This window comes from Marmota monax, unplaced genomic scaffold (genome assembly GCF_021218885.2).
Source record: "Marmota monax isolate L192 unplaced genomic scaffold, Marmota_monax_Labrador192_F-V1.1 WCK01_AAM20220418_F8-fsc00161, whole genome shotgun sequence".
NCBI classification, from domain to species: domain Eukaryota; kingdom Metazoa; phylum Chordata; class Mammalia; order Rodentia; family Sciuridae; genus Marmota; species Marmota monax.
Genome location: NW_026693511.1, coordinates 2,685,343 through 2,712,271, shown reverse-complemented (window position 1 = coordinate 2,712,271; position 26,929 = coordinate 2,685,343). Strand labels below are relative to the sequence as shown.

At 35.2% G+C, this 26,929-nt stretch overlaps 1 protein-coding gene and 1 pseudogene across 2 annotated transcripts in view; one reads left to right on the top strand and one right to left on the bottom strand.

The window, feature by feature from the left end:
• Window positions 1-26,929, top strand: part of Bms1 (BMS1 ribosome biogenesis factor) — a 51,435-nt gene that overhangs the window by 6,803 nt on the left and 17,703 nt on the right. For both annotated transcript variants that reach the window (XM_046458419.2, XM_046458418.2), the window contains exons 7-13: window positions 67-188; window positions 575-768; window positions 1,461-1,600; window positions 4,103-4,860; window positions 5,077-5,178; window positions 6,065-6,216; window positions 10,357-10,438. In XM_046458419.2, the coding sequence (XP_046314375.1) occupies window positions 67-188; window positions 575-768; window positions 1,461-1,600; window positions 4,103-4,860; window positions 5,077-5,178; window positions 6,065-6,216; window positions 10,357-10,438 (1,550 nt within the window). The remainder of the gene's footprint in view (window positions 1-66; window positions 189-574; window positions 769-1,460; window positions 1,601-4,102; window positions 4,861-5,076; window positions 5,179-6,064; window positions 6,217-10,356; window positions 10,439-26,929) is intronic.
• LOC124102212 (protein-L-histidine N-pros-methyltransferase-like) lies at window positions 15,303-16,219 on the bottom strand (annotated as a pseudogene).

Below are 26,929 nucleotides of genomic sequence, written 5' to 3'. Positions count from 1 at the left end.
GTAAAATTTAAAGCTAAAAAGGTTAGTAAAACAAAACTGTAATAGTGCTTAGTTTTATTTTTCTAGGATGGAAGATTTGACAAACCCTGAAGATATCCGAACAAATATCAAATGTGACCGAAAGGTGTCTCTTTATGGTTATTTACGAGGAGCACACTTGAAAAATAAAAGCCAAGTTCACATGCCAGGTATCCTCTTTCTTGTAGAACTCTTGAGATGACTTCATTTCTCATGAAAATTGAAAAATGTCCAAACAATTCTGAGCTACTTTGCCATAACCTGGGTATGCATCAACTAGCAAATGTGTTAGTGGATGCTGGTGTCATCTAACTAGAAAGGTACAGTTCTACTATTGAATAATGCTCTTTACAGAATCCTAAGCCTTTAGACTATGGGACTTTTTTTTTTTTTTTTAAATGGTTCTGGGGCTCGAACCTAGGGCCACATGCATGCTGGGGAAGCATTCTACCACTGAGCCACATCCCTAGCCCCAGTCTGTGGGACATTTTTACTTTAAGTTAATACTGGTTGATTTCTAGTCAGCTGAAGTCACTTCCTGGGTTCTGTCTTCTAGGTGTAGGAGATTTTGCTGTGAGTGATGTCAGTTTCCTCCCAGATCCCTGTGCTCTTCCTGAACAGCAGAAGAAGCGCTGTTTAAATGAAAAGGAGAAGCTGGTTTATGCACCTCTTTCTGGAGTTGGGGGTGTGCTGTATGACAAAGATGCTGTCTATGTTGACCTTGGTGGCAGCCATGGTTTTCAAGCATCGGTAAGAGGAGTCTTTACTCTGAACTCTTTCATTCTTTCTGAGCTGCTTTTTTTATGATAGTAATTAATGTATTTTGTTTTTATTTGTTGAAGCTTCTTCTCCTTATCCACACTTGTAATAAAGGTCCAAATGCATATTTTATATATGTAGAAGAACATCAGGCAGTTTCAGTTTACCAAGCAGAAAGGAAGAATCCTGACTTCCTATGGGCCAGTGTGGCACCTCTGTACAAACAAGTGTGTTTTTCCTCTCTTTTTGGTGTTTTTCTCATTCAGAATGATCTGGTTCTGTTTTTTGAGATTTTATTTTTAGTTTCGAAATGGGATTTTTATTGAGTTAAGATAGTGCTTTTCAGCCAGGCATGGTGGCACACACCTGTAATCCCAGCGACTTGGGAGGCTAAGACAGGAGGATTGCAAGTTCTAAGCCAGCCTTAGCAAAAAGCAAGGTACTAAACTCAGTGAGACCCTGTCTCTAAATAAAATACAAATAATAGTACTGGGGATGTGGCTCAGTGGTTGAGTGATCCTGAGTTAAACTTCTGGTGTCCCCCCCATCCCCCCACCCCTGGCAAATAAAGAACAGTGCTTCAGAAGCACTGGGACCTACGGTAACTATTTAGATGATATACTCTATGAACTTAGAAAATTTTAATGAAGGTGGGAATTAATTTCAAGTGTTATCTTTGACAGGAGGAGGCAGGACCCACCAGTGAATTGGTTCAAAGTCTTATCACCGCACATTCCACTATTGATGCCAAGATGGCTTTAAGCAGAGTGACACTTTTTTCTGATTCTAAACCTCTGGGGTCAGAGGAAATAGATAAACAAGGGTAAGCCTACTTTTTCTAGTTTTAATTATAACAATCATATTACCCATCGTTCTGCCATCATAACACAGTTTTTGTTTTGGTGAGATTCAATCCAGGTTATTTTGGTTTGCTTTGTATATGTGTGTGTTTTTCAGGTACAAGACATCACATGGAAGTATTTTCTCAAAATGAAATTCAGGATTTATTTTCAACAGAAAGAATCAGAATACTCATGAAATACCACAAAATCTTTTCTGTAGTTTTCTTTTAGAGACCTGAGTTCACTTAGCTTTCTTTTGGTGACTAAAATTCTAGAGCAGAATCAGGGAGCTTATTCATGTGCTATTCAGAGCCACACATTTTGTCTCTGAATGTTTTGCTTATATTGCATTGTATCTTTGTAAATGAGGTCCCCTAATGTTATGGCTCATTTGAATTATTCTTTATTTAGACCCAGTAAGGAATTTATATACCTTCAAACATAGTGGGTATTTGCTAAACATTGGTTTTGTTGTATTGATTTATGCCTTTAATTAATCTGAAAATGATTGCGATTATCTAGTATATTATTTGTTCTAGTGTGTATAACTATTTAGCATCTATTAATACCTGACAGATTAAAAAGTGTTCACTAAGCCAATTTGGAAAGCAGTATGGCGATTCCTTGGAAAGCTGGGAATGGAACCACCATTTGACCCAGCTATTCCCCTTCTCGGACTATACCCAAAAGACCTAAAAAGAGCATACTACAGGGACACAGCCACATCAATGTTTATAGCAGCACAATTCACAATAGTTAGAATGTGGAACCAACCTAGATGCCCTTCAGTAGATGAATGGATTAAAAAAATGTGGCATTTATACACAATGGAATATTACTCAGCACTGAAAAATAACAAGATCATGGCATTTGCAGGCAAATGGATGGCATTAGAGCGGATTATGCTAAGTGAAGTTAGCCAATCCCTAAAAAACAAATGCCGAATATCTTCTCTGATATAAGGGGGGTGACTCAAAATGGGATAGGGAGGAAGAGCATGAGAAGACTACCACTAAATAGGGAAGAGAGATGGGAGGGAAAAAGAGGGAGAAGGGGAGTTGCACGGAAGATGGAAGGAGAACCTCATTGTTACACAGAATACATATATGATGTTGTGATGAGAAAAAGAAAAAAAAAGTGTGTCACATTAGATTGGATAGAGAAAGGATGGGAGAGGAGGGGAGGAGTAGGTGGGATAGGAAGGGCAGCAGAATAGAATAGACTATGATTGATGTATGTACATTCCATGTATGTATTATATGTCAAAATACATTCTGTCATGTATGACTAAAAAAAATAAATCATATGGTTAAAAAAAAAGTTCACTAAAACATCATTGTTATTATAATCTGTTGTAATTAACTGTTTTCATTTTTGTGTATTATTTTTGTCATCCATGTTTGTATGGGTGCTGTTTTTTAGCATATAGTTATAATACATGTAAATTTTAATTTCTAAATCCCAAATATTTCCTTGTTTATATAGTCTTGGTATAGTCATCGTTTTGTTACTATTGGTGTATTTTGACTTACTTATGGTGTGATTTAAATTGGTGTTTATTCATAGTTTTATATGTAGTACTACATTAAATAGCTTCATATAGTTTTTATTTTATTCTGTGGTTTTAGCATGTTAATGATTCTGTACCAGTTACAGCATAGGTCACTTGAAAATGGCAATTTTCTTAATCTGTCATTCTTTTACATGTATTTGCTGACATTCTTTTAACAAAAAGCTTTTACTTCTTACTTTATTATTTCACTGTCACTGTTGATTAATGAACTTTTGTTTTTATTTCATGTGCTACTGTTTTATTGCTGTCATTATTCTTTCCAATGCCTATGTTATTAATAGATTAGATCACAGGAGCATTCAGTCTATCTCTGCTGTCCTTTTGGCACATCCCCATTAGTCTTTGAGCGTGTCTTGCTTTCTGATACAAAAAGATGAACTAGGCTAATTTTGTTCTCCTTGGACCTGGAGTCAGCTATTTCCTTAAAGAGCATCTATATCTCGCTTAGAAATTTATCAGTCTTTCAAAAGATCTACTAAATATTAATTTCTGTTTGAACGCATTTTCTAAAAATTTAAATAAATAAATACACATATATATATGTGTGTGTGTGTGTGTGTGATAATAATTTAATAAAATTTAGTTTGTACGTATAATTACATATTATATTGTGTGTGTGTGTGTATGTATATATATATGTATGTATGTATATATATACACATACAGGTTTAAAAAGGTTATCTCTTTTTTCCTTCCGTAAGTTCTTTGTAAGTGTGTTGTTAGAAAACTGTTCATGAGTTTGTTCATTAGCTATTCCAATGTTTATCAAATCATTTTTTCCTATGCTGTGTCATCTTAAACTTTTCCTTAACATTTTATATTTATTTGTATTTTTATTGGCTTTCTTATCATTTCTAGATTAGTCAATTACTGTACAAATTGTTATTTTGTATTTACTTGGTAATTATAGGCTGTGGATGCCAAAAGAAGAAAAGCAAATGGATGTGAAGACTGGTCGAGTGCGTCGCAAAGCTGTTTTTGGAGATAAGGAAGATGAGTCTGGAGATAGTGATGATGAAGATGATGAAATGTCTGAAAGTGACAGGTCAGAAAATGGCTCTAGTGATAGTGAAACAGAAGAGGAGAAAGATGATATTGAAATGACTAAGTATATGACTATTAAGGGTATCAAACGGCAGAAACTTGAGCAGGAGGAAGACAGTGAGGTGGATTTGCCAGCATTTGCTGATAGCGATGATGACCTCGAGAGGAGCTCAGGGGAAGAAGGGGAAGCAGAGGAAGCTGATGAAAGCAGTGAAGAAGACTCTTCTGCAGAAGAAGAGAGGGATGTTTTAGAATCGAAGGCTGTTGGAGAAGGTGGTGAAGCAAGACTATTGCCAGATACTCATTGCAATGACCATTTGACTCTAGAGAAGTCTTCACCAATTAAAAAAGCAGCCCTCACCACTTCTGATTCTGGTCATTGCACAGCTGAAGAGGCATTTCCTTCTGAAGATGTATCTGAAGAAAGCTCCTTACTCAGTTCAGAGGAGGAAGACCCAGAAAATGGAGGGGCTATTAGGGAAAAGCTTGCAAAACCTTTGCAAGTGGGCAATGGGCAGAAACTGGAATCTGAGAACATAATTGATGAGACCAGTGATATTGAAGATTTACTTAAAGAGGATGATGATTACAAGGAAGAAAATAACTATTCCATTGAAACTTCAGGTAAATAACTGTTCCATGATAACTTCAAATATGCTTAAATTTAATTGCTTTTTGAGACTTGGTACTTAAAATTGTTGCTGTCAGTAGAATAATAATACTGTTTGGAGATTTTTTTAACTGTTCAGATGTTATGGGTTTTAGAATGAATGAGTTGTGAACTTGAAGCAGCAAGGACAAGTATACAGATGTAACTGGATATTGACATTGACCTTTTAGGTGCCCTAAAGTGGAAGGAAGACCTTTCCAGGAAGGCAGCGGAGGCCTTTCTAAGGCAGCAACAAGCAACTCCAAACCTTCGAAAACTTATTTATGGGACAGGTAAAGAACTGTGATTCAGAGCTACAATGTTTTATTTTCTTAGATTATTTCTGAAGTGAGTATAAGGCAATTGGTCCATAATTCTTGGCTGTCACATTTTATATTTGGCAGATATTTTTAATAATTACCTCATGAAGACCACAAACTGGTCATACAAAATAGATTGATATGTTTGCCATAAAAATTATATTGGGGATACAGTCCATTTTATCATTTTATAAAGTGCTTCATGAGAAGTTTTGTGTAGAATATAATGCCAGGTAAATATTTCTGCCAGTAAATTTTTTTTTCCTTAGACTGAGAATCTTATGTAATGCATTCTGTTCTTCCTTTTGCCCTTCTTCTCTGATTGTGTTTTGTTAAACTTGTATGTTATTTTTGGAAAAAATAATGCAGAAACAAATATAAAATGATGAGATTTACATTGTGCTCCCCTGTTGCTACATGATTGGACATTGGGCTTGGAGTATTGAATTGGAAAGTTGGTGTTTACTGAGTTTGATTTAGATTTTCTTTAAGGACTTTTAGTGACTAGAAACTCAACATTCCTCCCCAAAACTCTTCCATAATAATTTAAAGCTCGCCTTTAATTTCCTTTCTTTTCCCCAACCCCTAGTATTCTCACTCCTCAATGGTCTATTTGCTCCTGCGTTGTAGGAGAGAAGAGTCCTCCAAATATGGAGTGTGGTGGTTTCCTGGGCTTTTCTTCATTTGTGACTGTCCTGCTCTTGGTAGCTGATTGACTCAGGGCCATCACCATACCTACCACAAACAGGGATTCCCAGTTCCCTGATTTCTGAGATGTGTGTCCTAACTGGTTGAAGATTCTGAGTCCTCTAGAGGTGAAGTGTTTGTTCTTACCTTTTCCTCTTGGTGCTGTCTTTAGTAACACAGGATAATGAAGATGAAGATACCCGAGAAGAGCTTGGAGGGTTGTTTCGTGTCAGCCAGCCTGACAGAGGGTGTAAACATAAGGCTGATTCTTTGGACTGTTCCAAATTTCTTGTGGAGGCACCCCATGATTGGGATTTAGAGGAGGTAAGGCTGAGTAATTATATTTAATTTAGGAAGGAATTAGGATTACTTAAGGTATAGCTGGGTGGCAGATCACTTGCCTAGCATCTGTGAGGCCCTGGTTTGATTTCTAACACCACACACACACACACACACACACACACACACACACACACAACTAGTAAAACAAAACAAATTATAATGAAAGAATCAGGAATTTGTCCTAGAAGAGCATTATCTGATTTTAGTATTGCTTATCTGTTTTTGGCGTCTTACTTTTATGAGTTAAAACAGGTCATTTTTAAAAATGTTATAGTGGATATTTTATACATTCTGAGTGATTACATAAGTTCTGAATTTAGTTAACGTTTGTCATAGAGAAAAAGAAAATGTTCAACTTACAGTGTGAATAGTAACATTACTCTTTCTTTGAAGCATTGTATACAAATTTTTATACATTTGAAATATTTTGTGTGTTATGAGGATATACTTAGTGTTCTAAGTTTACATTTATGGTTTTTGCTCTGTGAAACTGATGAATGTTCTTCCCCCAGTTCACCTGATAGTATTCTTCTATACCAATTTATAGGAAACCCAGAGAAGACAGCCTGATTGAGTGCACACAGGGAAGCAGTGCAATCCAGAATCTGTGAAATTCTACATATCAGTTACTTGGTGTCTTCAACAAATAAAATGTAAGGAAGGAGATGGGATGAGGGAGAATTGCAGATTGAGAGATTCAAATGACAGATAAAAACAGCACTAAAAACGAAGTGAAGCTATACTGCAGTGTTTACTGTTGCAAACTTTGAGGATGAAATTATGAAGAAAAGGAAATAATCACAAGTCTGGATGTGGTTTCTTCCACAAAAGGAAGGAGACTATGTATGACAGGGCTGGAATTATACTGGAATTTATTTGGTTCTCAAACTTACCAAGGCTTAATCTCAGATTCCCCCTGGCCCCCACCTTATTCTCTCTTTTTTGGAATGTTTTTTAGATCTTCCCAAGGCTGGCTTCCTATCATTCAGTTTGATTGTTGTTGTTTTTTATTTTTTTAAATCAGTTTTTAGAATGATTCTCCAAAGGTGATTATTTTAAAAACTTAATGTTAAGAAGTCATGGACTTACAAAGAGTTGGTTTGCTTCCATTCTATTGTACCGGTTATCTTTACTGATGATCATACCTTTAATTAAGTAAAAATTTAAATAATTTAGTTTAAATAGTCAACATCGTTACAGTTATAGGCAAAGCATCTAGAAATTTGATAGGATTTAGGTTTGATTTGCTTAAATGTCACCTCATATTACTGTATTATATATCACTGAATGAAATTTTGTTTAACCAATTTTATTGGTAAAACTTAATAGAGATTGAAAAAAGCATGTAAAAATATTGTTTAACAGTGAATTCTTAGAAGGTGAATACTCCTGTGGCCACCACTTGGGTCAAGAAATCAAGTTTTGCTGCTCTCCAGTATGACTACCCCTGTTGTATTCTCCTTCCTTTTGTGGAGGGAACCACATCCAGACTCACAATTTTTCCTTTTCTTTCCAATTTCATTCTCAAAGTTTGCATCACTAAACATAGTTTAGTTTCACTTGGCTTTTAGTGTTGTTTTTATCTGTCATTTAAATCTCAATCTGTAATCCTTCTGCCTTCCATGACTTATTTTCCTTACATTTTATTTGTTGAAGAAGCCATGTGTTGATATACAGAATTTCTCATTCTGGATTTTGTGGATTGTATTTATTGCATCCCTCTGTGCACTTAATCAGGCTCTACTCCTCTGGGTTTTCGATAAATCATATCATTAAGAACTTTCTGTCATGATTGAAATGCTCTGTGCATGACTGTCCAGTGTGTCTACTTGTGGCTATCCAGCACTTTAAATGTGACTACTGAGTAGAAGAATGTAGAAGAATTACATTTTTGTGTTCAATCCTTTTTTTTTCTTCTTCTTTTGCAGTGCTGGGGATTGAACCCAGAGCCTCATGCATGCTAGGCAAGTGTTACACTATTGAGCTACATCTCCAGCCTTTTTAATTAAGTAAAAGATTAAATTTAATGAAGACTAAATAAACTAATTAGATGAGTTTAAATAGCTACATGGTTATAGCTACCTTAAAGACAAAATAGTCTATAAATTTGACAGAATTTAAGTTTTTATTTTTTGGTAGCCCCATTTCCTATGTGGTAACATTTTTTTCATTAGAAAGCAAAGTCTGGCTGGCTTTTTCTCCTTGATGTTAGCAGTGTAGTGCCTAGGACCATTAATTACTTAAAGCTGTGATATGGAGATTCAGTTATTTCTCTTTACTAGCTGGAATAATTATATAAAGAAAGACTGACCCTTACCTACTATTCGGTTACCTGTTTTTAAAATGCTTGATTTTTTTGTTGTTTTGTTGTTGATCAATTTTTAGAGTGATTCTCCAAAGGTAATTTTTTTTCTTTTTTTGTGTGTGTGGGAGGGGTTAATGGGAATTGAACTCAGGGGCATTTTACCACTGAGCTCATCTCAACCTTTTTTATTTTTTATTTTGAGGCTAAAGCTGACCTTGAACTTGTGGTCCTCCTTTGTAAGCCTCCTGAGTCATTGGGATTACAGGCATGCACTACTGGGCCTGGCAACTTTTATTTATTTATTTTTTAATATTATTAAGTCATGAATTTAAATATAGTTGATGTGCTTCATTCTTTATTGATGTTCATACTTATACTCTTTGTGACCCATGGAAGACTCTTAATATTGGCTTTATATTTAACATGCTCTTAGTTTTCTTAGTTGGCCTCTTTGCTTTCTGATGGGTCTAGTATTTTGTTCATTTCTGATGCCAGATGTGGAATCAACCATAAGTGGTAATTTATTTTAGTAGAAAATGGTATTTTAACATAACAATCTCATCATAAAAAAGCTTATTACTGTAAGTTGGTCATTGTTTCAAGGTCATCCCAGTGGCTAGAGCTAGAATTCATACAAAGATTTTCAGTTCGTTTTAGGATTGCATCTTATGTCTATATCCATTGTCCACTGGAGAATTATCCCCTGGCTGAGTCTGAAGTTTTTAAAATTTAAAAATCATATCATTATTCATTTGATTTGTCCCTTATTGCACACAGAACAATGTCAGAATAGTATCACATTACTATTAATACGATTATAGAAAAATATTCTTCCTCTCATATATTCACTTCTCTTTCAAAAGTGTATGAGCTATTTACATGCCTACCAGCAGTGTTTGTGAGTTCTGATTTATTCAAATCATCACCAATGCTTGTTATTATCTATGTTTTTGAGTATAGCCATCTTCAAAGGTGCAAAGAGGTATCTCACTGTTGTATTGATTTCCCAGATAGCTAATTAGGTTAAACATTATTTCAAGTGCATATTGGCCATTTGTGTATATACTTTGAAGAAATAATCTGTTGGTGGGGTTTTTGTTTTGTTTTGTTTTTTTTTGATACTAGGGATTGAACCCAGAGGCACTCAACCACTTCAATCACTGAGCCTCATTCCCAGTCTTGACCCCGCAATGTGCCCTTTTTATTGAAATTTTTTGAAACAAGATTTCTCTAAATTGCTTAGGGCCTTACTAAGTTGTGGAGGCTGGCACTTGTGATTATCCTGTCTCAGTCTCCCAAGCCACTGCAATTCCAGGTGTGCATCACTATGACTGGCTTGTTCATATTTTTGGCCTATTTTTAATATTGGGTTGTTTATTGAAATAATTGTTTATATATTCTGGATACCAGTCATTTATCAGATACATGGTCTGCAAATATTTTCTCCCATTCTATAAGAATTATGTTTTTAGACAAAGTAACTTTGTGGTAACAAATAGCAAGACCAACTTGTAAAATGCTCTCACTGCATTGCCTTAGAAACATTAGTACACTTTGCAAATTAAAACTGTAAATATCAGTTGCTTATGAGGTCAGTAGACTAATAGTACTTACCCTTTCTGCTGTTTACTGTTGTAACCTTTGTGTTTTACCTCTTTGGTTATACTGTCAATGTCAAAAGTAATCTTACAGACCCACTTAGATGAGAATATCCATGAAAGTATTTAAAAGCAAGTTGTTGCCTAGTGTTTCTCAACAGCAGTTGTTTTGTTGAGTGATTAGAACACATCAACTAAGTGCTGTCTTTTCTATATAAGGTAATGAACAGTATTAAAGATTGCTTTGTGACTGGGAAGTGGGAAGAGGATAAAGATGCAGCCAAGATATTAGCAGATGATGGTAAGTAAGGGCTACATTTTTTTTAATGTCTTAAATTATAGTCAAGTTGAAAATAATAGTTGTGAATGCATTGGGGTGCACTCCCAGAAGTTATGGGTGATACACTGGTTTTTCCTTTCATGATGATTTTCTTTTCTCCCCTTGGTTAATCAGTTTGTTAGTTATGGACCCTAAAGAAAAGTGAAGAATTTTCTGTCAATTTTATTAAAAGTAGATTTTTGTGTATGAAATATGTAACATTTATATTTGTCTTTTGATCATTTGGAAAATTTTGAATAAAAAGTACCTATCAGTACCATGCTACTCTAGAATTCCACTAACCTTAAAAAAACTTTTTAACCTTCTGAGATGTTTCTATCTAGTCATTTAAGAATTATAGAAGTGTGTGTGTGTGTGTGTGTGTGTGTGTGTAAACTTTAATTATAAATATACATAATAAGTTTTACCATTAAATGTTTTCAAAGATTTCATTTTTATGATATAAATATGATACTATAATCCAAGTCAATTTTGTTGACATTTAGCAATTTTGTACTTTGTTCATACTATAAAGAACTCTTCAATGGATATCTTCAAATTAACTCTTGGTTCATGTTTTGTTTTCGTAAGATAGACTCATAAATGTTAGAATTGATTTGTTTTTATGGATCACAGTTACAAATTGATTTTTAGAAAGTCATTCTTATTTATGTGTCTGAGCAGTACATCTACTGCTTTCATTAAGCGCCGAATAGCATCTATAAAAATTTTTGTTAAATTCGGTTTTTTAAATTACTCTTAAGTAAGCAGTTTTGTATAACTCTTTATATTTTTACTGATTTATAATACCCTTCACTTATTTCAAATTATTTTGTTTATTGTCAGTTAATTTTAAAATTTTGTTTAATGTTACAATAAATTTATTTCAAAATATTATATAGTTAAATCTGTTAGTCTTTTGGGAGGGAAATTATTTTCATTAACTCATTAAGTCCCAAGTTTTGAATTCTGTGACTGTTTCAGTAAAATTGATAGGTTCATTAAAATAGGTTGGAAATCACAATCTACAACTTATGTATACTATAAGTGTAATATTGCTATATTATCATATTATGTAACTGTACATATAATATTATATGATTATGTATTATATAAAATAAGGTATATAAGTTTCTATACGTGTTCTACATGGAGACAGTGGGACAAAATGGGTTATTATCAACAGAAAATCTTTTTGTATTACTGCACTAACTGGGACAGTTCAGCAGCTTTCCATTGCTAAAAAAGACTTATGTGACACAAAATGTTAGTGCTTTCAAATTTGCAGTACATTTCAGGAAAAAGATGCAAAATGGCAATATCAGTATAGGCTGCCATCCAGCCTGAGGTCTTCTGAGGCCAGATGCAGTATCATTTGTCCCTCCTTTGAAAGTTGTAGTTGGACACAATTTCTTTGAACACAAAAAGTCATGGTGGGACTTCTATTTGCACTAATCAGAGGTCCTTGCCTTGAAGAAATTTAGCAAAATAGCTCAGGCTAATTAATTCCAGATCTTTGGAAAGAGCCCTCACAGCACAATTACTGAAGTGCTTAAATCTTGTATGACTGACCCTAGAATTGGATTTATAGTTGCATTTTGTACATTTAACTGGAACTCAGATAAGGATCAACTTAAATTTTATTTGCAGATCATGATTCTCTATTACTGTTGAGAATAACGTGGGTTCATGGTGTGTTCTTAAATTCTGTATGTGTATGTCTAAGGCCAGTTATCGGCAGTCTCTTCTTTTTTATTGACCTCTTTATTCTTCTGTTCCTATTTTCTCCATTAAATATCTTTATTATACCTTTGGAAATCTAATAAGGCAATTTGCTTCATTTTATAAATTGCCTTAACATTCACAACCTTTAGTTCAAGTAAATTAATTAAATTAATTCTTATTTAATTTTTATGTTTTTGTCAAATAAAAATAACAACAGAAAAGTCAAAGTAATGGTATAATAAACACAGGTGCCTACTACCTAGATTCAGCAATCAATTTATTTTTGCTATGTGTGCTTTTGGTTCTTGTGTACATGATTTTCTAAAACATTTAAAAACACAGCAAATCAAGAACTCTGAGGCACCCTGGGGGATATTCTATAGCTATAATATCTTATCTATGTAGAAAATTAATTATAATAATGACCTATCATGTAATTTAAGCCATGTTCAGGTTTTCCCAGTTAATCCCAAATGTTTTTAAGTCTGCTTCTTTCCCTCTTAGTCTCTGATTAGGTTTGTGCATAACATTTTGCTATTGTCTCCTTAGTCTTTTAATCTATATCAGGTGCTCACAGAATCTGGCTTATAGCTAAATCCAGCTACCACCAAATAGATAACCTGCATACTGAGAATGGATTTTATATTTTGGGGGGCTAAAAAAAATTCCCAAATAATATTTTATGACAGCCATATTATGAAATTCAATCTTCATGATTAAAGTTTTATTGGAACACAATCACATGTATTTGTTAGTAGCAGTTGAATGGTTATAGCAGGGACTATATAGCCATTAAGCCTAAAATATTTACTCTGATTGTTCATAGAAAAAAAAAAACTTTGGTAACACCTGAGCTAGAGCAATACCCTAACTGCCCACCTATCCTTTTATAATGACAGTTGACTTGGAAGAGAAGCATTCCATTGTCTTGGGAAATGGCCCTAATTCTAGATCAGTTTTCTTATAGTGCCATTTAACTTGTTCTTTCTTTCTTAAAATGCCTGTGAACTGCATGTTAGAATTCAAGCCTTGCTTAGATTCAGGTTAAGCATTTCTGGCAGATGAGCATATATATGTATCTAGAACGTGTTCTTAGAGGTTAATTTTAGATAATTCTGGTTTTTAGTGTCTTCTATGATCGTTAGTTTATTTTATAGTTGTAATTTTTGTGTTTATTTTTTAACATTTTCATAAGTTATTTTTGATTTTTTTCAATTCTTTTATTTTCTTCATAATTAGAAAATGAAGTCCAACTTTTAGTTGTATTACTTAGTTTGGGGATTAGAAAATTTTTTTTTGTTTTTGTTAAACAGCACACTTTTAAAAATTTGAAATATAACTTAATGTTCAGTTGAGTGAAATTTGACAGTTTTATATATGCCTATACATACCCCCTGAAGCAAGCTAAGAAAATATCTATTGCCTCAGAAAGTTTGCCTGTATATGTTGATAGTTAACAGTCCAACCCTTGCCCCTGGGAATCTCTTATGGATTTATCCCCACAGATTTGTTTTGCCTGATTTTTTTTTTTTTTTTTTGCTTCATACTAATACATCAGACAGTATATATTCTATGTAAATAAACTTTATTGAGATATATGCTTCATAAAAGTAGAATATGTTGGTATTAACAATGTAGTTTTGTTAGCTTGAATAAATATACCTACATACCATTATTAAAATTAAGAAACATTTTCATCACCACACAAATCACTTTTATGTCTCTTATAGTCAGTCTCTACTGCCCATACCACCACCAGCCCCAAAGCAACCAGTGATCTCTAGATTAAGGTTGTCTTTTTAGAATTACATAACAAAGTATACTGTTATCTGTTGATTCTTGAACCTTAGCATAATGTTTTTGAGATTTACTCATTGTAATTTGTTTTTCTTATTACTAAGTAGAATTCTGTTAACACGGCTATGCCATAATTGCTTAAGCATTTTCTTTTAATAGTCTTTTAGGTTGTTTCCAGTTTGAGGCTGTTATTAAGAACATGATTATATTATAATTATACTAATATATAAGATAAATTATGATTTTAAATCTATTTTAATACACATGTGTCAATTTCATTGAAATATTTGAAGAATTGAAAACTTGGTATTCAATAAGTTAAGGCTGCTCTGAACATTTGTATATAGGTCTTTTAGTAAAAGCTAGTTTTATTTCAACTTGATAAATATTTAGGAGTGGAATGCTTGGCCATAAGATAAATGGATGCACAACTTTATAAGAAACTGCATCTGACTCTACTTTTATTGTTTGCTGACAGCTTTTAAGCGCCCCCTCCAATTCTGAACCATGCCTGGATAAGCCCATAAAGAAAGCCCAGTGCTCCCTTTTTGGCACCAGCAAGAAATTCAAACCATTTATATCTGCTGCTCCCCTAAAACTCCACTCTAAAATCACCATTAAAACCCTAAGATATTCTGCTTTCCTCCCAGCTCTTCCAAGCCATGTTTGAACTAATTCAGTAAATTTGCCCTGCTTTCCTTAGAAAATCACATCGTGAGTTGTAAATTTCCCTATACTCCTCCTTGCTACAGGTGTGCCGTCATCATTCTCAACATACAAACCAAAATAATGTTATTGAGCATCTTTTGTGTGCTTTTTAGCCATTTGAATATCTTATTTTGTGAGATGTCCTCTCAAGTCTTTTTTCATCTCCAAAAAAAGTTTATTAATATGATTAAAAACATTTTCATGAATAACAAAGTTTCTAAACGTGAAAGAATATCAGTGGCTATACTTTACAATCAATATTTTGAATTGAATGGATAGCTTTATTGCCAGTCTTCATTTTATTAAAAACAATCCATTTATTGGCTCCATGAAGTCATGACTATTTCTTTGTTTGGGAATGAATTCCAACTGCAATTAAGTATAAAAAATATCTTCCATCATAACTGGAGTGTGACCTATATTCAGAGTTGGGTTTTTGTTTTTAAAAACATTCCTTTTACACACTACAAAAAAAATAATTGGTATTTTGGCTTTTCAACTTCCTACATGGTATTTAGAATGGCAGTCCCCAAAGGTCCTCCCATCACATAATTGTGAACCCTCTTCTGAAGGGTAGATCCTGGGGTAAACTCTGAAGATTTTGGCCTCCAGAAGTCTATACTGGTTTGAGTACAAAGACAGCATCATTTAAAACATAGTAGTCATTATACATGTCACCTTTGCATAGGTATGGAAGTCTGGTGAAATCTTCAATGACAAAACCAGCTTTTCTGAACACCTCAGGCAGGCTTTCACTTGTTCTTCCCAATTCTGTCCCTTGATTTCCAAACTTTCTGATGGTTTCTCCCACCTGCCATTGTTTTCCGCATAGGGATGAAAGGGCAGGACCTGGTCAAGGATGACTGTGCCTCAGTTGGCTCTAAGATACTTCATCAGAAAAAAGTTGGGCTGATCACTGCAGTCTGACAAATTCAAGCAGCGATGACAAATTACAGGAACCCTGTATTCTGTCATTCTTTGAGTTTAAGCACTCTGTTTCTTCTTCTGAAGCAGCTGTATCATAGTTTCAGAGAGTTCTGTGGCATAGATTTCTTCAAAATGAGGGCCCATGATTTTTGTGACTTATCCCTCTCCCATACCTAAATCAAGAAGTCTGTGGGTTTTCCAGTCTGGATTAGTTTTAAGCAGTCTCTAAAACTGATCTGATGAGAATACAAACACTGAACCTCTTCCTAGCAACCCATTGATAGATGTTCTAGACATGAACAGGCTGAAAACAGATGAATGATCTATAAGCCAGCCCAGTTTCTCAATGCTGTTGTTTGAGAAGATCTGTGTTCCTTGATAAAGGTAATTCTGAACAGATAACCTTGAGTGATTCACATAATTTCTCCCTATTGCACACATACCACTGATGGTTGTCCTTTCTGCCACCCACAGCCTCCTCCAGCCCCAGCCGCTTGTCATGTTCATGTACTGGGGCTGGTGATCGGGTTTCACAGCATCCATATCCTCCACAGTAGCCACAAGGACGCCAGGCTCAGGGCACAGCCAGCCCACCAACAGTCACATCGGGCATGGCTGCTTGCTGGAATCACCACTGGCTCTGGGGTGAGGAGGAGGAAGTGCATGCACCATTATGCCTGGCAATTTACTTTCTTTCTTTTTTTAAATATTATTAAGTCATGGATTTAAATATAGTTGATGTGCCCCTTTCTTTATTGATGCTCAAACTTATACCCTTTGTAACTCATGGGAGACTCTTCATGTTGGCTTTATGTTTGATATGATCTTAGTTGATTTTTTTTCTTCTTTTTTTTATTTTCCTGTTTTCAATTTTGTTGATGTCTGCTCTTAGCTTCATTAATTCTGTTCTGCTTGTTTTAGATTTATTTTGCTTTTTTAATTTTATTAAATTATTGGTTTGAAACTTTTTATTTTAAAAATTTTAGTTAGTAACACACATTCATTATGTGCTAATGTGTGAAAGGGTTCACTGTGGCATTTCTACACATGCATATGTTGTACTTTGATATGTCTACCCTCCCTTTCCACCTCCCCCTCTGCCTTCCCTTTGATCTCCCTCCCAGTGCCTAACAGGACCTTTTCTTTGTTTTTACTTTTTTTTAGCTTCCACCTTTGACAAAATTATGCAATACTTTTCTATGTCAGGCTTATTTTGCTTAATGCGATATCTTATAGTTTCATTCATTTTTCTGCAAATGACAGGATTTTATTCTTTGTAGCTGAATAATACTCTATTGTGTATATGTTTTGTGTGTATGTGTATATATATGTCCACATATACACACCATATTTTTCTTTATGCATTTGTCTTCCGACAGGCACCTAGGCTGATTCCATGCGTAGGCTATTGTGAATTGTGCTGCAGTAAACATAGGTATGTAGGTATCTCTTGTATGCTGACATCATTTTCTTCAGATATATATGTAGGGTTGATATAGCATGATCATAGGGTAGTTCTCTTTTTAGTTTTTGGGAAACTATACTGTTTTCCATAGTGGCTGTACTAATTTAAATTCCCACTAACAATATAAAGGCTCTGTTTTCTGTTTTCTCCCCATCCTTGCCAGCATTTGTCTTTTGCTTGGCTTTTTTTTTTTTTTTTTTTGTACCAGGGATTGAACCCAGGGCACTTAACCACTGATTTATTTCCCAGCCCTTTTTATTTTTTATTTTGAGACAGAGCCTCACTAAGTTGCATAGTGCCTTGCTAAATTGCTGAGTCTGGCTTTGAACTCGTGATCCTTCTGCCTCAGTCTCCCAAGCCACTGGGATTACAGGCATGCACCACTACCCCCTGCTTAATATCTTTCTAACTGGAGTGAATCTACACTAGATGGAATTGCATGTAGTTTTTGTTAGTTTTGGTACCAGGGACTTAACCCAAGGGCACTTTATCACTGAACCAGAGTCTTGCTAAGTTGCTTAGGGCCTCACTGAATTGCTGAGGCTGACTTCAAACTTGTGATCTTCCTCCCTCAACCTCCAGAGCCACTGGGATTACAGGCATTTACCACAGTGCCTGGCTCAGTATAGTTTTGATTTGCATTTGCCTGTTGGGCTTTTGGCTTTTGGGGATTTTTGTTATTGGTTATTTTTACTACATTGGCCATTTGTACTTTCTCTTTTATAAAGTGTCTATTTGGATCATTTGCCAGTTTAATTGGATTGTTTTTTGTTGTTGCTGGTGAGTGTTTTGAGTTCTTTTTTTATATTTTTTATGCCATCTTTTGGTTTTTTATTTTTATTTTTATTTATACATGACAGTAGAATGTATTTTGATAGAATATACATACATAGAGTGTAACTTATTCTATTTAGATTCCCAGTCTTGTGGTTGTACATGATGTGGAGTTATCCACATCGTGTATACAAATACAAGGCTAGGAAAGTTATGACCAATTAATTCTATTGCCTTTCCTTGGTTTCCCTTTGTCTAATCTAATAGACCTCTATTCTTCCCCTCCACACCCTTTTCTTGCTATAGGTTAGCATCCACAAATCAGAACATTTGGCCTTTGGTTTTTTGGGATTGGCTTATTTCACTTAGCATGATATTCTCCAGCTGTATCCATTTATTGGCAAAGGCTATAATTTCATTCTTAGTTAGGGCCAAGTGGTATTTCATTGTATATGTATATCATTTTCTTTATCCATACATTCATTGAAGGATACCTAGGTTGTTTCCATATCTTGGCTATCGTGAGTTGAACCGCTATAAACATGGATGTGGCTGCATCACAGTAGTATGCTGATATAGAAATGCAGTTAATTTATTGGTATTGATTTTAAACCCTGCTACTTTGATGAATTCATTTATGAGTCCTAGGAGCTTTTTAGTAGAGTTTTTTTGGTCTTGTAAATATAGAATCATCATGGGCAAATGGAGATAGTTTAAGCTCTTCTTTTCCCATTCATATCCCTTTAATTTCTTTTTTTTGTCTGATTGTTCTGGTTAGGGTTCCACAACTGTGTTGAATAGGAATATTGAAAGAGGGCATCCCTGTCTTGTTCCAATTTTTAGAAGGAATGCTTTCAGTTTTTCTCCATTTAGAATGATGTTCACCTTGGGTTTAGCATAGATAGCTTTTACAATATTGAGGTATGTTCCTACTATCTATAGTTTTTTAGTGTTTTGAGTATGAATGGATGCTGAATTTTGTCAAATGCTTTTTCTGTGTCTGTTGAGATACATGTGATTCTTGTCTTAAAAGTCTAATGATTTGGTGAATTACGTTTATGGATTTCCATATGTTGACCTAACCTTGCATCCCTGGGATAAACCCCACTTAATCATGGTGCACTATTTTTTTTTAATACATTTTTGTATGTCATTTGCCAGTATTTTATTGAAAATTTTTTGCATGAGTGTTCATCAGGGGTATTGTTTTGAGGTTTTCTTTCCTGGATGAGTCTTTGCCTGGTTTTGGTATCAAGGTGATACTAGCTTCATCGAATGAGTTTGGAAGGGTTCCTTCCTTTTCTATTTCATGGAATAATTGGAGGAACATTCGTGTAAGTTCTTCTTTGAAGGTCTTGTAGAACTCAGCTGAGAATCCATCTGGTCCTGGGCTTTTCTTTTTTGTAAGCTTCTGATGGCATCTTTTTTTAGTTGTCAACAAGCCTTTGTTTTATTTATATGTGGTGCTGAGAATTGAACCCAGTGCCTCATACATGCTAGGCAAGTGCTGTGCCACTGAGCCACAATCCATCCCCTTCTGATGGCATCTTCAATTTTATTACTTAAAATTGATCTGTTTAAATTTTCTATGTCCCCTTGATTCAATTTGGATAGTTATATGTCTCTAGAAATTTGTCAATGTCTTCAAGATTTTCTGTTTTATTGGAGTATAGATTTTCAAAGTAACTTCTCATTATCGTCTGTATTTCAGTTGTGTCCATGGTGATATTTCCTTTCTCATCATGAATTTTAGTAATTTGGGTTTTCCCTTTTTCTTTGTTAGTTTGGCTAAGGATTTATCAATTTTTTTCCTTTTCTTAAAGAACCAACTTTTTGTTTAATCAATTTTTGTTTGTTTGTTTGTTTCAGTTTCATTAATTTTAGCTCTGATTTTTATTGTTTCTTGCCTTCTACTGGTTTTGGTGCTGGTTTGTTCTTTCTTTAGGGCTTTAAGATGTAAAGTTAGGTTATTTCGTGGTTTTTATCTTCTTGTAACGAATGAGCTCAATGCAGTTAACTTTCACCTTAGAACTTCCTTCATAGTGTCCCAGAGATTTTGATGTTCTTTTGCTATTCTTATTGACATTTAAGCATTTTTTTATTTCATCCCTGATTTCTTCAACAATCCTTTGGTCATTCCATAGTGTGTTATTTAATTTAATTATTTTTAATTTCTAATTTCATTCCATTATGATTGGATAGAATGCAAGGTATTACCTCTGATTTTTTTTGCATTTGCTAAGCGTTGCTTTGTGAACTAAGATATGGTTTATTTTAGAGAGTGTTCCATGTGCTGTTGAAAAGAAAGTATATTCATTTGATGATGGATGAAATAGTCTCTATATGTCTTTTAAGTCTAAATTATTAATTGTATTTTTTAGTTCTTTAGCTTCTTTATTTAGTTTTTGATTAGAAGATCTGTTGATTGGTGAGAGAGGTTTGTTGAAGTCACCCAGTATTGTGTTATGATCTATTCGATTCTTGAGATTAAGAAGGATTTGTTTTATGTATGTAGATGCTCCATTGTTTGGTGCATAAATGTTTAAGATTGTTATGTCTTGTTGAGATATAGTGTTCCCTTAAGTAGTATACAATGGCCTTCTCCCTTCTAATTAACATCAGCTTGAAGTTCACTTCATCTAATATGAGGACAGAAACCCCTGCTTGTTTTGAGATCTATGCTAATGGTACATTTTGTTTTGTTTTGTTTTGGACACAGGACTGACCACTCATACACACCAAGGACAGAGGCAAAAAGCAGACTTATTGTCAGGAACCTGACACAGACTGTCTCTGCACAGTGAAAACAGCAACACTTCCTTGAGCATTATTTTTCATAAGTCAGAACCTAGACTGTGCATTAGGGGCAGGTTTAGCCCTTGTTAATGAAAGTGGAGAGCAAACTTTAAGACCCCAAAAACCACAAAGGAAAAGTGGGGGTCAAGCGGGGCAAGCACACTGTCATTAAGTTCTTAAAACTAGCAGCCTCTGTATCTACTCAGGAAGTAGACTAGAATCTGGAAGCATTTTGGTCAGGGTGCAGGTGGGTGTGGATGTCAGCTTCTGTGTGAATGGACTCTTGCAGGAAGGCGGGGGGCAGGGAGTATAGGGTGAGATGTCTGAGCAGAATGAAGTCAGCTTGACTTAACTTCTAAATCAGCCCATAGTTACATTAACAGGCTAACAATGTAGTTCTTCCCTTTTCTGGATTTCATTTTAGTTTTTGATTTCTTCATGAAATATTTTGTTGGGAATGTTTTGTAGTACAGGCTTTTTTTGTTATGAAGTCCTTACTTTTATCATGAAAGGTTTTTATATCATTGTCAAATCTGAAGCTTAGTTTTGCAGGTATAGTATTCTTGGCTGACATCCATTTTCTTTCAGAGGTTGTTCTAAGCGCTCCTATTTTTAAGGGTCTGGGTTTAGAAATCAGCTGAGATCCAAATTGATTTCCCTCTAAGTGTTACTTGAGTTTTATTCTCTGGCAGCTTTTAGCATTCTATCCTTATTCTGTATGTTAGGCATCTTCATAATAATGTGCCTTGATGTGAATCTGTTGTAATTTTGCACATTTAGGGTCCTGTAAGCCTCTTGTATTTGATTTTTCCATTTTATATTTTAGATTTGAACAATTTTCTGATATTATTTCATTGAAAAGATTGTGCATTCCTTTGATTTGTGTCTCCTTGCCTTAATCTATCCCAATAAATCTTAAATTTGGGCTTTTCATGTTATCCCATAATTCTTGGAAGTTCTATTCATGGTTTTTTAACATCTCTCCATGGTCCATTCTATTTTCAAGATTATGTATTTTGTCTTCATTGACTGAGGGTCTGTCTCCAAGTGGTCTAGTCTGTTAGTGATGCTTTCTGTTGAATTTTTAATTTGGTTTATTGTTTTCTTCATATCAAGGATTTCTGTTTGGTTTTGAAGTGATCTTTTGCTACCTGTATTTGCTTTCTTACATCATTCTTTACTTTGCAGATCAGTTTAACTATGTACATTCTAAACTCCTTCCACTGTGCTGTGCTGTTATTGGAGTATCTTGGTTTGCTTAGGGCAATTTGTTCCCTTGTTTTTTTTTTTTTTTAAGAGAGAGAGAATTTTTAATATTTATTTTTCAGTTTTCAGTGGACACAATGTCTTTATTTTATTTTATGTGGTGCTGAGGATCGAACCCAGTGCCCCGCGCATGCCAGGCGAGCGTGTTACCGCTTGAGCCACATCCCCAGCCCCTTTCCTTGCTTTTTTATGTTGTTTGTGTGTCTGTACCTCACTGCTTAGGGGGAAACAAATAATTATAACAACCAATGCAAACAATTTACAGCATTAAACTAAATAGTTCCTACTATGACATCTATAGTGTTAATTATCTCAATAAACCAAAATTATATGATCAGATATTGCCTATAATAAAAGCAGCAAATTTGCAAAAGGTTTACATTTTCAAATGGTGTGCAGGGAGAGAACAGAACTGATATAGGATGTGATGATTATGAGGGAGGAGGAAAGACAACAGAAGAAAAAGATTAAAGGAAGAGTGAAAGAACACTAGAGATTGGCTGTGAGCAGAAGAAAAGAGAATCAAGGGAAACAGGAGAAAAAATATATGTAAAGCAAAATTTAAAAAAATAATAAAAATAAAAGAATACAAAACAACTAAAATATACTAATCAAACATCCTAGTTCACAAAAAACTAATCCATGTAAAATAAAATAACTGGCTTCAAAGATGCTAGAGACAGGAAGAAAAAAAAAAAGAGACTGTATAAATGTCCATATACCATTAAGGTCACAATTAAATAGTGAAAAAGAATTAAAAAGAAAAAAAAATCTTGATGAAAAGTTAAAGAATTCTTTCTGTTGAAGTTCAGAATATTTTCAGCATCTCTTCTTAGCAGTTTTAGGTAAGGTTTTCTGGAGCATGATGTTCCACCCTCTGGATTGCTGGAGTAAGAGAGGTAATCCCATAGGTAGAATTCCTGGAGACAGGGTTTGGGGGTAAGTGGGCTCTAGGCTCCAGTCTGTCTGGAGACTTTAAATCAGCATACCTCCAGCACTTGCTGATCACGCTGGAGGACCTTACCCCAGGGATCTCTCTTGGGTTCCTCGTGTGTAGAGGACCCAATTCTTAGTTCCCTACATCACCTATAGACTCCACATTTCTTGGTCTCAGGTTCAGTCTCCAAACAATTTCTCCCACCCCACCCTTCCAAGTTCCCAGGCAGATGCATCTCTTCCAGCAGGTCCTGCAAGCAGTCTGATTTGAGGGATAGAAGTTGGTAGGTTTCTATGACCAGTTGTGACCTGTGTAAACTTCTCTCCACCTTTGATTTTCTTCTGGTCACTTAAACATACTCTTTGTCATGCAGTATGTGTTTACTAGGCCTGTATTTCAGGCCAAACTCAGATTTGCCTGGAATCAGCCCCCATTGCAGCAACTGCAAAATGGTTTCTTCCTTTGTCCTCTGCCCACCACCTAGAGAGATGGCACCTTCTTTCCCCACACATGGATATTATACAGCGCATCTTTCAGATTTGCCAGGCAATGTCCTTGATTTCTAAAAGCTCAGACTTGCCTTGGGCTTCCCCAGAATGTGGGTTCCTTTAATTCTCTTATCCCTCCACTGTACTCACAGTGGGACCTCTCTGGTTACAGCTTCTGGCTTGGCTGTGGTAGCAGCTGTGCCGCTGGGGATTTCTTCCTTATTTTGTTATATCCAAACTTCTGAGTGCCTGATCTGCTCTGAATGTCCAGTTTTAAATTCCAATAAAGTCTCCCAACTTTTTTTGTTCACCTACCTTGCTGAGAAGCTGCCTGTCGGTTTTCTTGGTTTTACTCCATGGAATAGCCAGGAACGTGACCTCCTCTATTCTGCCATCTTGAAAACCTCCGCCAGTCTGTATCTTAAAGAGTTAAGATCATTTATATTCAGAATTATTATCAAAAGAAAAACATGTGCTTGTTCCTATCATTTTGTTGATTTTCTTTCGATTTTTTTGAATTTTTTGTGTATGTTTCTTTTTCTTTTATTAATCTTTGAAGTTTGTTGGTTACTGTATTGATTAATTCTCAGTTCTTTCCTGTTTCTTAATTTGTGTTTCTGTTCTTCCTCTTCTGGGTATAAGGTTTTCTTAAGCATTTTCTGTAATGCTGGTCTAGTGGTTATAAATTTCTCTTTAGTTTATGCCTGTCTTGGAAAATCTTTATTTCTTCTTCCATTCTGAAGGATAATTTTGTTGGGTGTAGTAATCTTGATTGATAATTATTTTCTTTTAGGGCTTGAAATATCTTGTTCTGTACCCTCCTGGCTTTTAGAGTTTCTACTGAGAAGTCTACTCTTAGTCTAATGTTTTTTCATTTAAGTGTGACTTGCCGTTTCTCTCTTGCAGGTTTCAGTATTCTTTGTTTGCTGTGTACTTTTGGCAATTTATTATATGTTATGGAAAAGTTCTTTTCTGGTCATGTTTGTTTATTTTAATTTGAGATTCTAACTACCTCTTAACACCTGGATGGACATCCATGTTTTTGCCAAGATTTGTAAATTTTTTGCTTTTATTTTACTGAATAGGTATATGCCCTCAGCATGTAGCTCTTCTGCCTTCAGCATGTCAGTTATGTATATATTTGATCTTTTTGTGATTTCCCAAAGATCTCATATGTTCTCTTAATTCATTTTTTTAATTGTTGCCTGAATATAATATTACAGTAGAGTTGTCTTCAAGCTGTGATAATCTTTCTTCTGCTTGATCTCATATGGTGTGGAACCTTTCAACTGAGTTTTTTCTTATATGATTTATTGAGATTTTTCTTTCCAAGATTTCTTTTTGGTTCTTAAAAATCTCTCCATTGAATTGCTTATTCATATTCTACATTGTCTTCCTCAGTTCATTTTGTTGTTTATTTGTATTTTCCTGGATTTCATTGAGCTTTAATAAAAATCATTCTTTTGAATTCTTTGTCCAGTATTTCATCTACTCTGATATCTATGGAATTGGGAGCTTTAGGATTTGATTTTTTTTTTCATATTTGTTGTGTTTCTATGTTGAGATTCGTAAATCTATTAGTGGATATCTTTTCTACTTTAATGACCTAGATAAGAAATTTTCTCCTGATGGTGTGTCTTGGGGCATCAATTTTTTGTGTAATGTTGACTTTATTTTCAGTTGGACACTGTAGTGTAATTTCCCTTTAACTTTCTTGGTTGTGATTTGTGTTTGGACACAGAGCATACCATGCTGAAAATCAGAGAAACACAGTGTCTCTGTAGATGTTGCAAGAGTAAGGGAACTCCTGACGATTCAGGCAAATGTGATATAGGCAACAGATATGTGATGTTTTACCTCTGTGGTTAGTCCCACAATTAGAGTGGTATTTTTGTCAGGAGTTGGGTATTTCTACAGATACGTTTGATAGTAGCTCTGTTACTTAAAAGTGATTCTGACGCTGATTGCTGTAGTCCTGTTAAAGAGCCTAAAGCTCTTATCCTCTGATCATTGGGAGAGGCTAGGGCTGGAATCACAGCTCACCCTCTGTGGGATGCAGTTTCAGTCTTAGCAGCTCTATGTGATCTGACCCGGTACAGCTGCATTGAATATATAGGACCCTCAAAGATGCCAATCTTTGTGTCTTTTCTCTCTGCAGCTACTGTGGGGGTATCTGCTCAGGAGCTATACTTCAGCCTCTAGCTATGCATGCCCGGGAAGGGGTCAACCGCTGGGAGCGTATATTCACTCTTTAGGTAGAAGTGTTCACCAGAATTCAAGTGGAACTGGGTCTAAGTGGCAGTGTTGTTTAGATGTCCAATGTGCACAAGGCCCTGAGCTTAATCTGTAGCACTAAAAGGAAAAAGAGAGAGAGAGAGAGAGAGAGAGAGAGAGAGAGAGAGAGAGAGAGAGAGAGAGAACAACAAAAAGAGTAGAACTAAATAGATAAATAAAATAGATGAGAAAGAATCAAGAGGGGGAAATGATTAAAATAGAAATTAAAAAGAAAATAAAAACTTTTTTTAAAAAACGCAATTAAAGAAATTATGTTTCAAAAATACTAATAAAAGATAGAACAGATTTAACACAATTCAAATCAAAATCCCAGTGGCATTCCTCATAGAAATAGAAAAAGCAGTCATGAAATTCATCTGGAAAAATAAGAGACCCAGAAGAGTGAAGCAGGTGACATCACTATACCAGACCTTAAACTATACTACAGAGCAATAGTAACAAAAGCAGCATGGTATTGGCACCAAAATAGACTGGAAGACCAATGGTACAGAATATAGAACACAGAGACTAACCCACATGATTACAGTTATCTTATATTAGACAAAGGCACCAAAAGTATACATTGGAGAAAAGATAGTCTCTTCAACAAATGGTGCTGGGAAAACTGGAAATTCATATGCAACAAAATGAAATTAAACCACCAAGTTACATGCTTGAGGGGTGTTGTGGGAGCCAAGTGATCTGCAACCCTCAATCCTGGCACCCTCAGACCTGGCCCCAATATCAAACCACATGTAGCTGCTGTTGCTCCCAGTTACAGAGGACAGGTTGGCTGAAACTAATTCCAGAGGGCATTGCCCTCCACTTTCCTCCTTGTTACATTACAGCCTGTGTTCCCTGTGACATAAAACTATTGTGGGTTTGTGTTAGAGACATTCCCCCAAGCCAAGAGTGTTTTCTGTAGTTGTTCTCTGCCCAGTCAACTACAGGTCACTGTTTATCTGTAGGATGCAGCCTTCTTTGTCATGCTTTGCTGTGGCTCTTTGACATTTACTCCATTGAAGGGGAGAGTTTTCTTCTCCTGACTGAGGTGCCCAGTGCTAGAGCTGTGGTATAGTGTCTGGATTTCACCCAGTTTTGTTTTCTGTGCTATCTATTTCCAGTGGTCACCCACAGCCACTCAACTCAAGCAGTTACTCTCCTGTTGCTTTGTTTCTATACTGTGGAGCAATAGTATAGAAGTGCTTCTGGGTGCCTCTATACCACCATTTCCCCTCATACCACCTTTTCTCATTTCTAATGTAAATATTCAGTGCTTATGAATTTCCCCCTTAGCACTGCTTACTATACCCCAT